This window comes from Cygnus atratus, chromosome 1 (genome assembly GCF_013377495.2).
Source record: "Cygnus atratus isolate AKBS03 ecotype Queensland, Australia chromosome 1, CAtr_DNAZoo_HiC_assembly, whole genome shotgun sequence".
NCBI lineage: Eukaryota > Metazoa > Chordata > Aves > Anseriformes > Anatidae > Cygnus > Cygnus atratus.
In genome coordinates this window covers 40,233,315-40,245,803 of record NC_066362.1, presented here as the reverse complement: position 1 = coordinate 40,245,803, position 12,489 = coordinate 40,233,315, and the positions used below count along the sequence as shown (strand labels likewise).

General features: G+C 38.9%; 1 protein-coding gene across 1 annotated transcript in view; it reads left to right on the top strand.

Annotated features, from left to right (window-relative positions):
* KCNC2 (potassium voltage-gated channel subfamily C member 2) overlaps window positions 1-11,585 on the top strand; it is a 101,851-nt gene extending 90,266 nt beyond the window's left edge. The window contains exons 3-6 of the mRNA XM_050714801.1: window positions 2,021-2,951; window positions 5,358-5,525; window positions 10,302-10,396; window positions 11,447-11,585. Of these exons, the coding sequence (XP_050570758.1) occupies window positions 2,021-2,951; window positions 5,358-5,525; window positions 10,302-10,363 (1,161 nt within the window). The 3' untranslated portion in view covers window positions 10,364-10,396; window positions 11,447-11,585. The remainder of the gene's footprint in view (window positions 1-2,020; window positions 2,952-5,357; window positions 5,526-10,301; window positions 10,397-11,446) is intronic.
* Window positions 11,586-12,489: the final 904 nt, after the last annotated feature.

Below are 12,489 nucleotides of genomic sequence, written 5' to 3'. Positions count from 1 at the left end.
TCACCAAGCGCCCATTGAGGCAATGTGGCAAGACCCCATCCAGACTGCTTTAGTCTTTGTGTTCCCCAAAGCTTTGCTTTTGATAAACCAGGCAGTGGGTGAAGGTTGATTGGGGCACTGGACTTGATTTCACAGAATTTGTTAAAAGTAGATATATTGTTGTTTTGCTAAGAAAGTTTTGTTGGAAGTGTAGACAGCTATGTTAGGCTTACTCTTAGTCCTGCCTGAGAGAAGGTGATGGATTACTGTGAACTAAACAGGCTGTGAAACCTGCTCTACCTGTAATGCAGGAGGCATCTTCTATCAGTATCAGTTATTTTTCAAAGGTCTTGGGAATCTGGAGGTCCCAGTTAAATGGAAGCCAGCAAATGTTGTCCCAGATTTTAAGAAAAGGAAGGAAGAAGATCTTGGTAATTACAGATCTGTCAGTCTCACTTCATAGCTTGATAAAATTATGGAGAAGATTATTCTGGGAGTTACTGAAAAATACCTGAAAGACAACACAGTCATTGGTGACAGCCAACACAGGTTCATGAAGGAAAAGTCCTGTTTAACAAACTTAATTTACTTTTATGACAAGGTCACCCACCTAGTCGACCAAGGGAAACCAGTTGATGTAATCTTTTTGGATATCAGCAAAACCTTTGACATTGTTTCTCACAGTATCCTTCTGGACAAAATGTTCAGCATATAGCTAGATAAATGCATAATACAATGGATGAACAGTTGGCTGATGGGTAAAGTTCAAAGGTTTAGAGTAAGTGGGGTCATGTCGGGAATTAGCGGCAATCCCCAGGGTTCCATTTTGGGGCCAGTTCTCTTCAATGTTTTCAACAATGACTTGGATGTAAGACTTGAATACCCTACGTAAGTTTGCAGATGACACTAAACTGGGAGGAGCTGTTGACTCCCTCGAGGGCAGAGAGGCCTTGCAGAGAGATCCTGACAAATTAGAGGACAGGGCAATCACCAATGATATGAAGTTTAACAAGAGCAAGTGCTGGATTCTGCACCTGGGATGGCACAACCCTGGCTTGGGGTACAGACTCGGGGGTGAGAGGCTGGAGGGCAGCCCCACAGAAAGGAGTCTGGGGGTTCTGGTCGACAGCAAGCTGAACACGAGCCAGCAGCGTGCCCTGGCAGCCAGGAGGGCCACCCACACCCTGGGGTGCATCAGGCCCAGCACTGCCAGCTGGGTGAGGGAAGGGATTGTCCTGCTCTGCTCTGCGTTGGGCGGCCTCACCTCAGCACTGCATGTGGTTTGGGTGCCACAACATGAGAAGGACATAAAACTGTTAGAGAGTGTCCAAAGGAGGGCTACAAAGATGGTGCAGGGTCTAGAGGGGAAAATGTATGAGGAGCAGCTGAGGTCCCTTGGTTTGTTCAGCCCAGAGCAGAGCAGGCTGAGGGGAGGCCTCATGGCGGCCTGCAGCTCCCTCCCGAGGGGAGCGGAGGGGCAGGCACTGAGCTCTGCTCTCTGGAGACAGCGACAGGACCCGAGGGAACGGCATGGAGCTGGGACAGGGGAGGGTCAGGCTGGGTGTTAGGGAAAGGTTCTGCACCCAGAGGGCAGTCGGGCACTGGGACAGGCTCCCCAGGGCAGTGATGAGAAGAGATGTTAATTCCTGAACCATTATCTCAAGACTATTAAGGTTGGCCCAGTTTTCCCCTCTTATCCTTGTGAGAGGTGGACAGCCTTAAATATTGCTGCAGTTGGTCTGTCTGAGGGCTGTTCATAAGGTGCCATGACAACTGGTAGAATTCAGATGATTTAGCATTTTTTACCACTTTTTGGAAGAGTTTCACCCTGGCATACTGTCCATAACCAAGACTTTCCTTGCTCCCAGACTCCTGAGCTGCATGTGAGAGCTGTCCTGGATGCAAAGTTTTATGCCTATGAATTTGTGAATCATTTGGGGATGAATCAGTAAAAGATTTACAATGACCACTGATCTATTGATATTATTAATGTGAAGCGCTGTGTGGTTCTGACGTCTCTTTTTTTCTCTTTTTCTTTCAGTTCATTGCCTTTGCCTCTTTGTTCTTCATCCTAGTTTCAATCACAACCTTTTGCCTGGAAACACATGAGGCTTTCAATACTATTATAAATAAAACTGAGCAGGTTGTCAATGGAACAGAAACTGTACTACAATATGAAATTGAGACAGATCCTGCCCTGACATACGTGGAAGGAGTCTGCGTGGTATGGTTTACATTTGAATTTTTAGTGCGTGTTGTTTTTTCCCCCAACAAACTTGAATTCATCAAAAACCTCTTGAATATCATTGACTTTGTGGCCATCCTGCCCTTTTACCTAGAAGTGGGCCTGAGTGGGCTCTCCTCCAAAGCTGCTAAGGATGTACTTGGTTTCCTCAGGGTGGTAAGGTTTGTGAGGATCCTGCGAATCTTCAAGCTCACACGGCACTTTGTGGGCCTCAGGGTACTGGGCCACACTCTGCGAGCCAGCACCAATGAATTTTTGCTGCTGATAATATTCTTGGCACTTGGTGTTTTGATATTTGCCACCATGATCTACTACGCAGAGCGGGTGGGAGCTCAGCCCAATGACCCATCAGCAAGTGAGCACACACAGTTCAAAAATATCCCTATTGGCTTCTGGTGGGCTGTAGTTACCATGACCACCCTGGGGTATGGGGACATGTATCCACGGACTTGGTCAGGCATGCTGGTGGGAGCCCTATGTGCGTTGGCAGGGGTGCTTACCATAGCCATGCCTGTGCCTGTGATTGTTAACAATTTTGGGATGTACTACTCCCTGGCCATGGCAAAGCAGAAACTGCCGAGGAAGAGGAAGAAGCACATCCCTCCAGCTCCTCAAGCTAGCTCTCCTACCTTCTGCAAGACGGACTTGAACATGGCCTGTAATAGCACACAAGGGGACATCTGCCTTGGCAAGGACAACCAGTTGATGGAGCACAACAGATCATCAGGTAGGACCCCACTGGAGATGCATGTTCTCTGGAAACACTTTATAGACCAGTATGTTTGGTAGGGGTCAGAAAGCTGCCAGCCTTTCTGCCAGGAGAAAACATAGCTCCCACCCTTCTCCCCTCCAGTGTTTGCGTGTGTCAGTCTCATAGTAGACAAAATAGTTATAGCAACATTCCCAAACCTCTATGTAGCTGGTCTATACAGTTTTGCTTGCTCTGTTGAGAATGCTTTCCTGCTGATGATATCAACCTTTTCTTTTGCCTGTTGTTTGTTGCGTTGTATGGATGTTTCTTGTTTTTCTGCATGACTGTGACTATTTGAGCAGCCACCGTGTCCCACCCTGTTGGACTCCATGGTGTTTTGCCTCAGTGTCTGTCTCTTGTGTCAGCTTTGCCTGTGCCACATCGTGGCCTGTTAAGCAAGATCCTACAAAGAAGCAGTCATTTAAAAGGAGCAGGTGCTTTACATCAAAAGCCCAGCACTCAAAGGAAATAAGGAGAAATTCTCTTTCTAGCTTTCTTTCCATTTGGCATTCTGCTTTCCTGGCTAGAAGAAACTCCTTCATCTGAATTAGATGAGATATTGCATGATATTTACTATTAATTGGATGATAATTGTAAAGCTGATGTAGAGTTTGTTTGGAAAAATGAAAATGGCAGCCCCTCACAACACCAATATTATTAGTGTTGATTTTTATGATCTATATTACCTTATCTCTCAGAGTTCCAAATGCTGGATGAGGAGTATTTTGTGCTAATTGCTGTGAAAACAAATATCAAAAGGCAGCCTCTGCCCCTCTAAGCTACTGCCCCACATTCCATCTTTCTTCAAACTAAAGAGGAAACTTTATCTCTCAGTATAATTAAAAGTCTTTTTTTTTTTTTTTCAGTAGCAGGGATTTTTGTTTGTTTATTTCTTGAGTGTATTTATTCTTAAGCAAAACATAATCTGATTATAAAACTCACATACCAGTCATTAAGCTCCTGTTGGAAAGTTGCTAAATGTTAATAAGAGAGAAGAAAAAAAAACACACAAAACTATGACTGGTGTCATTCAGTAACTGAAATTTATTTTTTAGAAAGAAGAGCCTGGAAAATCGGTCTCTGAACAATATCCTTCTTTGTTCTGTTGCTCTGTTACTGAATAGCATTTATCTTCAAAGAAGCTCGGTTTCATTCTCCGAGTGAGTGTTCACAAAGTTAACATGCCTTTTAAGTGTCCTAAATATATTTAGGAGGTTGGAAACCCTTGAAAGGTCTCACATCGAGGGTGGAATGTAGTTAGTTTTACAGTGCTTTGACTGATACACACTTTCAGACAACATCTTTAAAGTGATAATGGTAACAGGTTTTTCATGCCATCAGGTCCTGCCAAAGGTATTCCAGAATGGAGGAGGCTCGGTGTGATCAGAGCAAAGAGACACTTTTGTGTGTCTGCAGCTTTATTTACAAGGTGTTATAATCCTTAAAGTTAGACAGAAAGCAGATATGCAAAAAAGGAGGAATTTTAAAGTGTTAACTTTTTTCTTGGTAGTGCCAGCACTCACACTAGATGCTCTAACTTTGTTTCTGATAGAGAATGCTATTAGAATCATCAGGAACTTTGTACAAAACTTCAAGGCTGAATGGCATCACCCTTGGCATTGCCAGTTCAGAAAAGCACATGCTCAGGTTTAAATGCAAAGGTAAAGCTGAAGTAAAAAACATGCCATTACCAGTTTTTTTTTTTTTCTTGAAGTGTGGCCTGAATCTGAAATAGTAGATAATTTTTGAAAATAGTCCTTTGGGAATCTCAAATCAGAAGAGGTAAGAGTTTCAGTGTTTGACAAAATACACAGACCAAAACCAGCATTTAATGTTGGGTACAAATGATGACAAGCTGTGCAAGTATGATAGCAAATGCAGAAATGAAAGCTAAGTGTGTGTGATTAAACAGGTTTTTAGTGTAAAATGTGGATAATTTAACCCTTCTGGGGGAGGGGTTGTCTTTAAAATATGCTAAACAACATATTCTAAGCAAAAATGACTAGCATGACCTCTAATTTAATAAAGAGGGTAGCCAAAATAGTAAAACCATTTAAAAATATCCAAGACTGACTATACTTACAGTCTTTATCAGGCAACTAATTGAGCCTTGTGTTGCTTATTTCTTATTTCATGGTTTAGTAAAATCTTATATGAGACTTAAAAGAACAGGAAAGTCAAAAGATCACTTGCTCTTGAATAAAAAAAAAAATTGTTGCCATTTTGTACTGATGAATGATGAACTGCAATCTTGTTTTCTAATGATTTACCTTATAACTACTTTTTGAGTGATGGGAATATCTGGCATTCAACATAAGCTCTTTGTGATGTCTCATTTCCTCATTCATTATTGTCTGTAAATGGGCATGGTGCTTTAACCAGTGTTATCAGGTGAAGACAGTGCAGGAAGTGAGCAGCCACTCTCACCTGGTGAAAGGCTCCCTCCCATCAGACGCTCTAGTACCAGAGACAAAAACAGAAGAGGGGGAACATGTTTCCTACTGACAACAGGTGATTACACGTGTGCTACTGATGGAGGGATCAGGAAAGGTATGGACTTCTTTCATTAGATCATAAAGATCACTCAGCAATGTGCTTGTGAAAAGCAAGCTTAGAGTAAAATGATGTGCACAATGCTCTTAGAGAAAAGATTGTACCACAATGTATTTTTTTTTCTTTACCCCTAGCCATTCTTTCCTTGCTTTCCTTTTAAAAACACTAATTTCCTTTAGTCTTCACAAAAAGTGCCTGATGTTGGATCCTCATTTCACTTATGTCTTCATTTGTCTGTTACCTTTTATAGAAAAGCCTGCAATTCAGACTTTGCTCATTCAACCATTCATCACTTGATACCATTTCTCATTCTAAAAGACAAAATAATTATTTTAATAACTTTGGTCCACACTTAATAACCTAGTAAAAATTACACCTGAACAAATTACATTTAAAAGATTAAGATAATAGAAGTAAACAATGTTCTTGTTCTGAACACAACAAAGCATATCAATGAGATGCTATTTAGATTTCTATCAAAGAAGAGTTAGCACCACTAATGCTAAACTAAAGAAGAGTTAGCACCACTAAAGAAGAGTTAGCACCGCTAATGCTAAAACGTGACTGTCTACCCCAACCAGAATTCAACTACAGTAAACAAGTCTTGACCTTACAAGGTGATAAAAACGTCTTACAAGTTATTCAGCCTCCTCAACCCTATTCTGGGGTTGGGTTCCCCTGGTGGAGACTGCAAAACCTTCCAGAATTATGTATCACCATGTGACCAGTGGCATGGCCATCTGATCAGGACATAACTGTCTGTGGCTGGAAAGCTAACCTCAGGGTATAACCCCCAAATCAGCAATGCTAGTGGTGTTTTTGCTTTTCTTTGGTGAAGAATTGCTTTGTTTTCTTGGCAAACTGTAATATTCTAACAGTTCTCTCATTCTTGATCCTTGGTGTGCAATCGTTCATGTCAGAGTTCACCATCTGCAGTAGCCATGTGGCACTGAACAAACATCTTTGGCTGAGACTTTTTTTTTTAATTAGCTTTGTCTATAGCAATTGTAGTTGTTCCAGCCAGCCGAATCGAAGACCCTAAAGCAATTCCCTTGGTTATTCTGCAAATGCTCTTTTTATGTTTCAAAAGCATGAGCTCAGTAGGTTAAACTTGTGAAGGCAGATATGCAGCTAGAATGTGATATGTGTAGAATTTGTAAAGAAAATGATTGTCTCTATGCTCCTACATTTTACAAATTCCTGTAAATAACATTCAGATTAAATAGGACTTGGTAGTAAAAATTTTTCTGCACACAGATTTAGGACTTTGCATGGTCTTCTTCACAACTAGGATTATTTACAATATCTCTAACAGTAAGGGTCCTGTCTTTTGGGGAGGTCAGAAAAACCCTTATAATGCAGAATGCCATGGCATCTTGCAAGATAAGGTTCTGGACTTCTTTTAGAAATGTTAGTATAAGCATTGGAGTGCTGTTAACTTGGCTGTAACTGTACTTAGAATGGAACAGAAGTAATGGAAGAAATTGCCCGTTAGTACTAATGACGTATCTGTATAACAATAAAACATATTTTATATGGGGAATACGTGAATATTTTCATTGCAAAATCTAGATTCAAGAGAAAATTAATTGTTTCAGAGTTTCTACCAGAAAAAGAGGGCTTGAGTTCAGAAATTACGTATTCTCAATGAGAAGTGTGCTTTTTGACTGGCTCTAATGATAACTATAGAGTAGGGAAGCTAGCTTATAAGTAGCATCTTTGAATTTTTGAATTTGAATTCTTGAATTTAATCACACATTAAGTCTACTAGTTTTTCATTTTATTTTTTGCTTTCTTTCTTTTTGTATATCTTTCTTGTTTGGTTTGTTCCTTGGCTGGTTCTTGGTTGTGTTGAATCATCATTTATTCTGAGCTTTTCTGCATTGGCGCTTATCTCCATCTCTAAGATGATACTGATTCAGAGCTGATCCAAACCCCACTGATCTACCTGGAAGTCACTGATTTTGGCTTATGCCTCTATGTCTATTCATCTTGTATTTCTGGTTTTGATTTTTTAGGAGTTCCTGTTTTCTTTGTCATCTTTACCACCTTCCTCTATCAGTTCATTTCTATTATCATTAGAGAAGTATCCAGAACAATATATACATATATAAAATGAATCCTAGTTTCTGTGTAAAAAAGCTACCTTATTCTTTTGAATTGTTTTGTAAGCATTAAATTTAAATGGGAGGTTACATATATATATTAGCATTGTGTGTTCCTTCTGTTCCGCTTTCAAACATGATTCTTTCTAATCTGTGTAAATACTCAGAAACAGGAGGCTGGATTTGAAATGTATCAGAAGTCTATCAAGCAGCACAGTTCAGCCTGCCCTTGCAATCTGGAGATAACACTGCATAACGTTTTAGCAGACATGAGGTTATACATGTGTTTTAAGTTCAGTTTTACAGTATGCAATTTTCAGTAGGTAAGAAATATTTTTATTATTATTATTGCTACATATTTTTTTCACCATGGCTCTCAATAGCTTGGGACCTGTACAAACAAAAATAGAGGTACAATGCTTCCGTAAAGAGTATCTATTCTGGGGAGAACCTAAGATATGATTTTTCCTGAAGATGTTAATTGCTTGTGGTCTGTTATATGGAGATTTGGAATTTGAACTAGTAACTTTCAATTAGAAAAAAAAAAATCTGTTGACATCCCACGTAATGCTTAGATGCACTGTTACTGACATTGTATAATTTCTGTGGGAAAGGTCTCAATATTTCACAGCAGTTCACAGCAGACAATTACACTTGAATGTTTTATCCTGGCAAATGCTTAGGTGCATACTAATTTTTAAGGAAATAGGTTGTGCCACTGAAATCAATGGGACTTCTCCTGCTTGCAGTGAAACTGTATGCGTACTTTAGGAGCAGCATTCCATCCAGCTTGATCTTCATTTTATTCTTCTTTCTGGTATCTCTTTCCAGACCAATGGGCTGATCCTTTTCTTCATAAGCAGAATTATTCAGGCACTGTTGAAAATATTTGAGTATGAAGATAGTGAGACAGAGCAAAGCAATGCTTTTACAGTATTTTGCATAGACTCTACAAGGTGAGAACAATGTATATGTAGCAAGAACTAGGTAGCTACAGCTCACAGTGTGTATTAACAGAAATGTCTGCAAGTGCAATGTTCTCTCCAAATTGTGAAGCATCATGTTGTTGCCTTATTTAAAAATTAATTCTTCACTAGTTGCTTATGTGGATTAACACCATTTATTTTATATCAGTTGGCTTGAGAAGGAACACAAATACGGTAACTTAAATTTACCAATCAGAAAGCATTTGCAAATATGTCAAACTCTGCTATCTTATAGTTTAATTGTAGACAAAAAGTCTTAGGGTTAACATTTATGAATATGGAGCTTCTTTCCCATCATATCATTCAATGCTCTGCAGAAATGACTTACAATTAATTTATGCATTTTTTCTTTTTTTTTTTTAATATTTTATTTTTAGAGAAAAATCTTCCTTTATTAGGAATTGAATTTAACAGAGGTTATATCATTCTAACAGTTTTTATAGTCTGTCTGTCTTAACGGGTTTTTGATTATGCTTAGTCAGATAGCTCACCCAAAAACTCTGTTGGGATCTTTTATCTTACGCTCTGTGCAACCCTGATGACGCCAATAGAGTGGCACAAAGTGCACATGGGGATGGGAAAGAAAAGGCCAAACCTCTTACATGGTGTTCTGTTTAATTTCCTGGGAAAGAATAGCTGCATTAATTCATAAATTATTTTATTTGTTAATATCTTTTGGCAGTACTGTTTCTCTGCACTGAGTTCTTTTGCAGGCAGATTCCCTCTGAGTCCCAGATAGCTCCTTGGATTACACTACATTGTATTGTTTGTCTTTGTCTATTTTTTTTTTTTTGGCTGAATTCAACTGATGTCTGTGCATTTTCTCATACAAGGCTACGAAAAATCTCGAAGCTTAAACAACATAGCTGGCTTGACAGGCAATGCTCTGCGACTGTCTCCAGTAACATCACCTTACAGCTCACCTTGTCCTCTAAGGCGCTCTCGGTCTCCCATCCCTTCTATCTTGTAAACCAGATGGCATCAATCGGCTATATAGTATTAATTCAAATACTGTTTACCACATATTGGAAATAAATGTAGCATTAACCATAGGCTCCACAAATATGGTATAACTCCTGCATGATATAACTGTCAGTAGTAAGAAATGCCACTTGGGTAGCTGAAGATTTTTATCTTGGCTTTTAAAGATATCTAAAGTAGCGCTTCTTCTTTCGTCTACTATATTGTCCTACTTTCCTGTGGCAATAAAAGGACAGTTAGTGGATGCCATTGGCCAGTATATTCAATAAATAAGCAGTTTTTCAGGGAAATTTACTTAAAATAATGTGCTTCCAACTAATTATCTGTCACTCCATTGAACCTTCATTTCTTGTGACTCTAATCCATTCTGAAGATGTCTGGAATCGTGTCTTGGTTGCACCCAATGTGACTTGGGTCTGCTCATTTGCATGGACCATCCTGTCTCCATTACCTGACAAGCAGTGTTGCCGATCGCGGAGACCACAGAGGGCTCTGGATGTGTGTACTCTCCATGTACCATCCTGCTGAAATGAAAGCACTGATAAACTGGTCTGCATGTGGGATTGTTTTTCTTTGTTTAACCTTCTCTTTTATTTTTTAATGATCTACTTGTTTATAAATGGTCTTATTTTGTGATTAACTTACTTTGGTACTGGATTACTGTATCAGAGTTCTGAATGTCTCCGGTTGTTTGCACACAGATAACTGCAAAGAGGTTGTCATTACTGGTTACACGCAAGCAGAAGCCAGATCTCTTTCTTAATGGCTTGGGGAAGGCACAAAACATGCAAGAAAGGTAAACGCCATCCAGACTTGCAATTTTAAGCTAGCAAGTGCTGCTTGGTACTATAGTCATTTCTCTACTCCAGGGTTCTTCAACATTTTCAGAGGCTGAGTACCAAGTAAAATCGAGAAGATAACTGGGGGTTTTTTTGTTCCACTGTAAGAGTAGCTCTCAAGTGGGGTTTTTGACCAGACTCATACCTCTGGCTCATGAGCATTTAAAAATTCTTCAGTCAATGTTTTTTGAGGTGCTTTGTCCTATGTGTTGTTTGTCTGTCTGTTTTGCAACTTGTCTACTGTATTCTCCATCCGTCTCCATAAAGCACAGATACTGTTAAAATGCCCCCTCTCTTAAGGCTAAGGACACTTTTCTCCTTTTCTCTATTTTATTTTTTATTTTTTTTCACATCAACTATACGTATGTGTATAAAGACATAAATATATTTTTCAAGTGCAAGTTAGTATTATATAGACTAACTAACTCAGAGTGAGCACTCTGAAGATTTTTTGAGTGGGATTTAGTAATGATTTTACAATGCTGACCGGTTGCCTATTGCATCAATCCTCCTCCTAGCAACCAGCATGCATTACAGTTCTGAAACTGTATCTTCTCTAGTGGCTTTTTCATTCAATATAAACCTGTATTTATGCAACGGAACAAATGCAATAGCAGATTTGATTTTCTGGGCTGGTGAGGAACAATTACCCTAAAATGCAGAATTTTAGAATTACATAGGGAAGTCTGTAACTACTGAGATCTTAAGAGATCCTTGAGATTGTTGAATAATCCCTGATTGTCATGTTTTATTTTTTGTTAGGACAAGAATTATAACTTATTGTTGACCATGTAACATGTTCTTCTGTATATAGCCTAGCCCAATAGCATGACTTGCATGTCAGAATTCTTGTACAATAATGTATTTATCAAAGTATACATTTCTGATATTTAGAGATGTACATTGATTTAGTTTTGGTAAAATATTGTCAATAGAGAGATAATTGAAAAAAACTTTTAGCAAAGGAATTAATATAATATTTGGTGCTGCTGTTATATTAACTACAGTGTTGTACAGAATTTATCATGGATTTTTGACTGCTGAAAAAGGGACAATGGAATTTAGCCATACCAAGGACTGTACTGGAAAGAGACTGCTGCTGCTGAATGGGCCCTGATAAACAGCTCACACCCTGAGGAGGTCACTGAGACTTTATTTGGGAAGTAGAGTTTGTTAAAGAAGATTAACGACTGCTCATAATTACTGCTGCCAGAGGAAGGGGTGACTAGTCACTGTTGATGAGTCAGCTGTAAATAAAACGTGTGTGCATGGAATATCAGTTTTTATCTATATCAAAGAAAGCTGAATTCAAGTCATCATTGCTAAGACTCCATGCAAAGACCCACACCCTGATGCATATTATTGCTGGTTCCTGCAGTAAGTTGTGCTGTGGATCATACAAAGACACACACTTAATAATGATAGTGGTGTAAACTACATCTGTCTTGACTTCTGTCATAACAATGGTATATTTTGCAAAGGTCACAAAAATGAACAGAGTAGGTTTGCCTAAGTCCTTGCTTTCTCAGTTTGCCATGATCTATATTTGTATGAATTCTAGTGTACATGCTAAATCCTACGTTTACTTTTCACTTTGATAAGAGAAATGTGACTGCAGACAAACATCACTGACTTTGTTCACAGCACACAGTCTTCTTTCATTGTTACCTCAGACTATAAGTATTATGAGAAATAAAATTCTGGCAGCAAGACTATTTTTTTTCCTTTTTTTTTTTCTTTTTTAATTCAAAGTGTTGCAAACCCAACATCAATAAATATAAAAGATGTATTAAAATTATATCTTAAAAATGTATATTTTACATAAAAGAGATATTCATTGATCAGCTACTTTCTGTGATTTTTGTGGTAAATGGATCTAGTCTATTCTATGTTTATGAGGCATTGTAGTGGTATGATGTGGTAATTATGTTCTCTCCATCTTATTCAGTGAGAAATTCTCCAAAATCTGTTTTGTCACCCTGGTGTCCCAATTGTAGGGACCTGTCCCAGTTGTGAAACTCTGTACTGTGGAACTTCTGTGAACATGTCA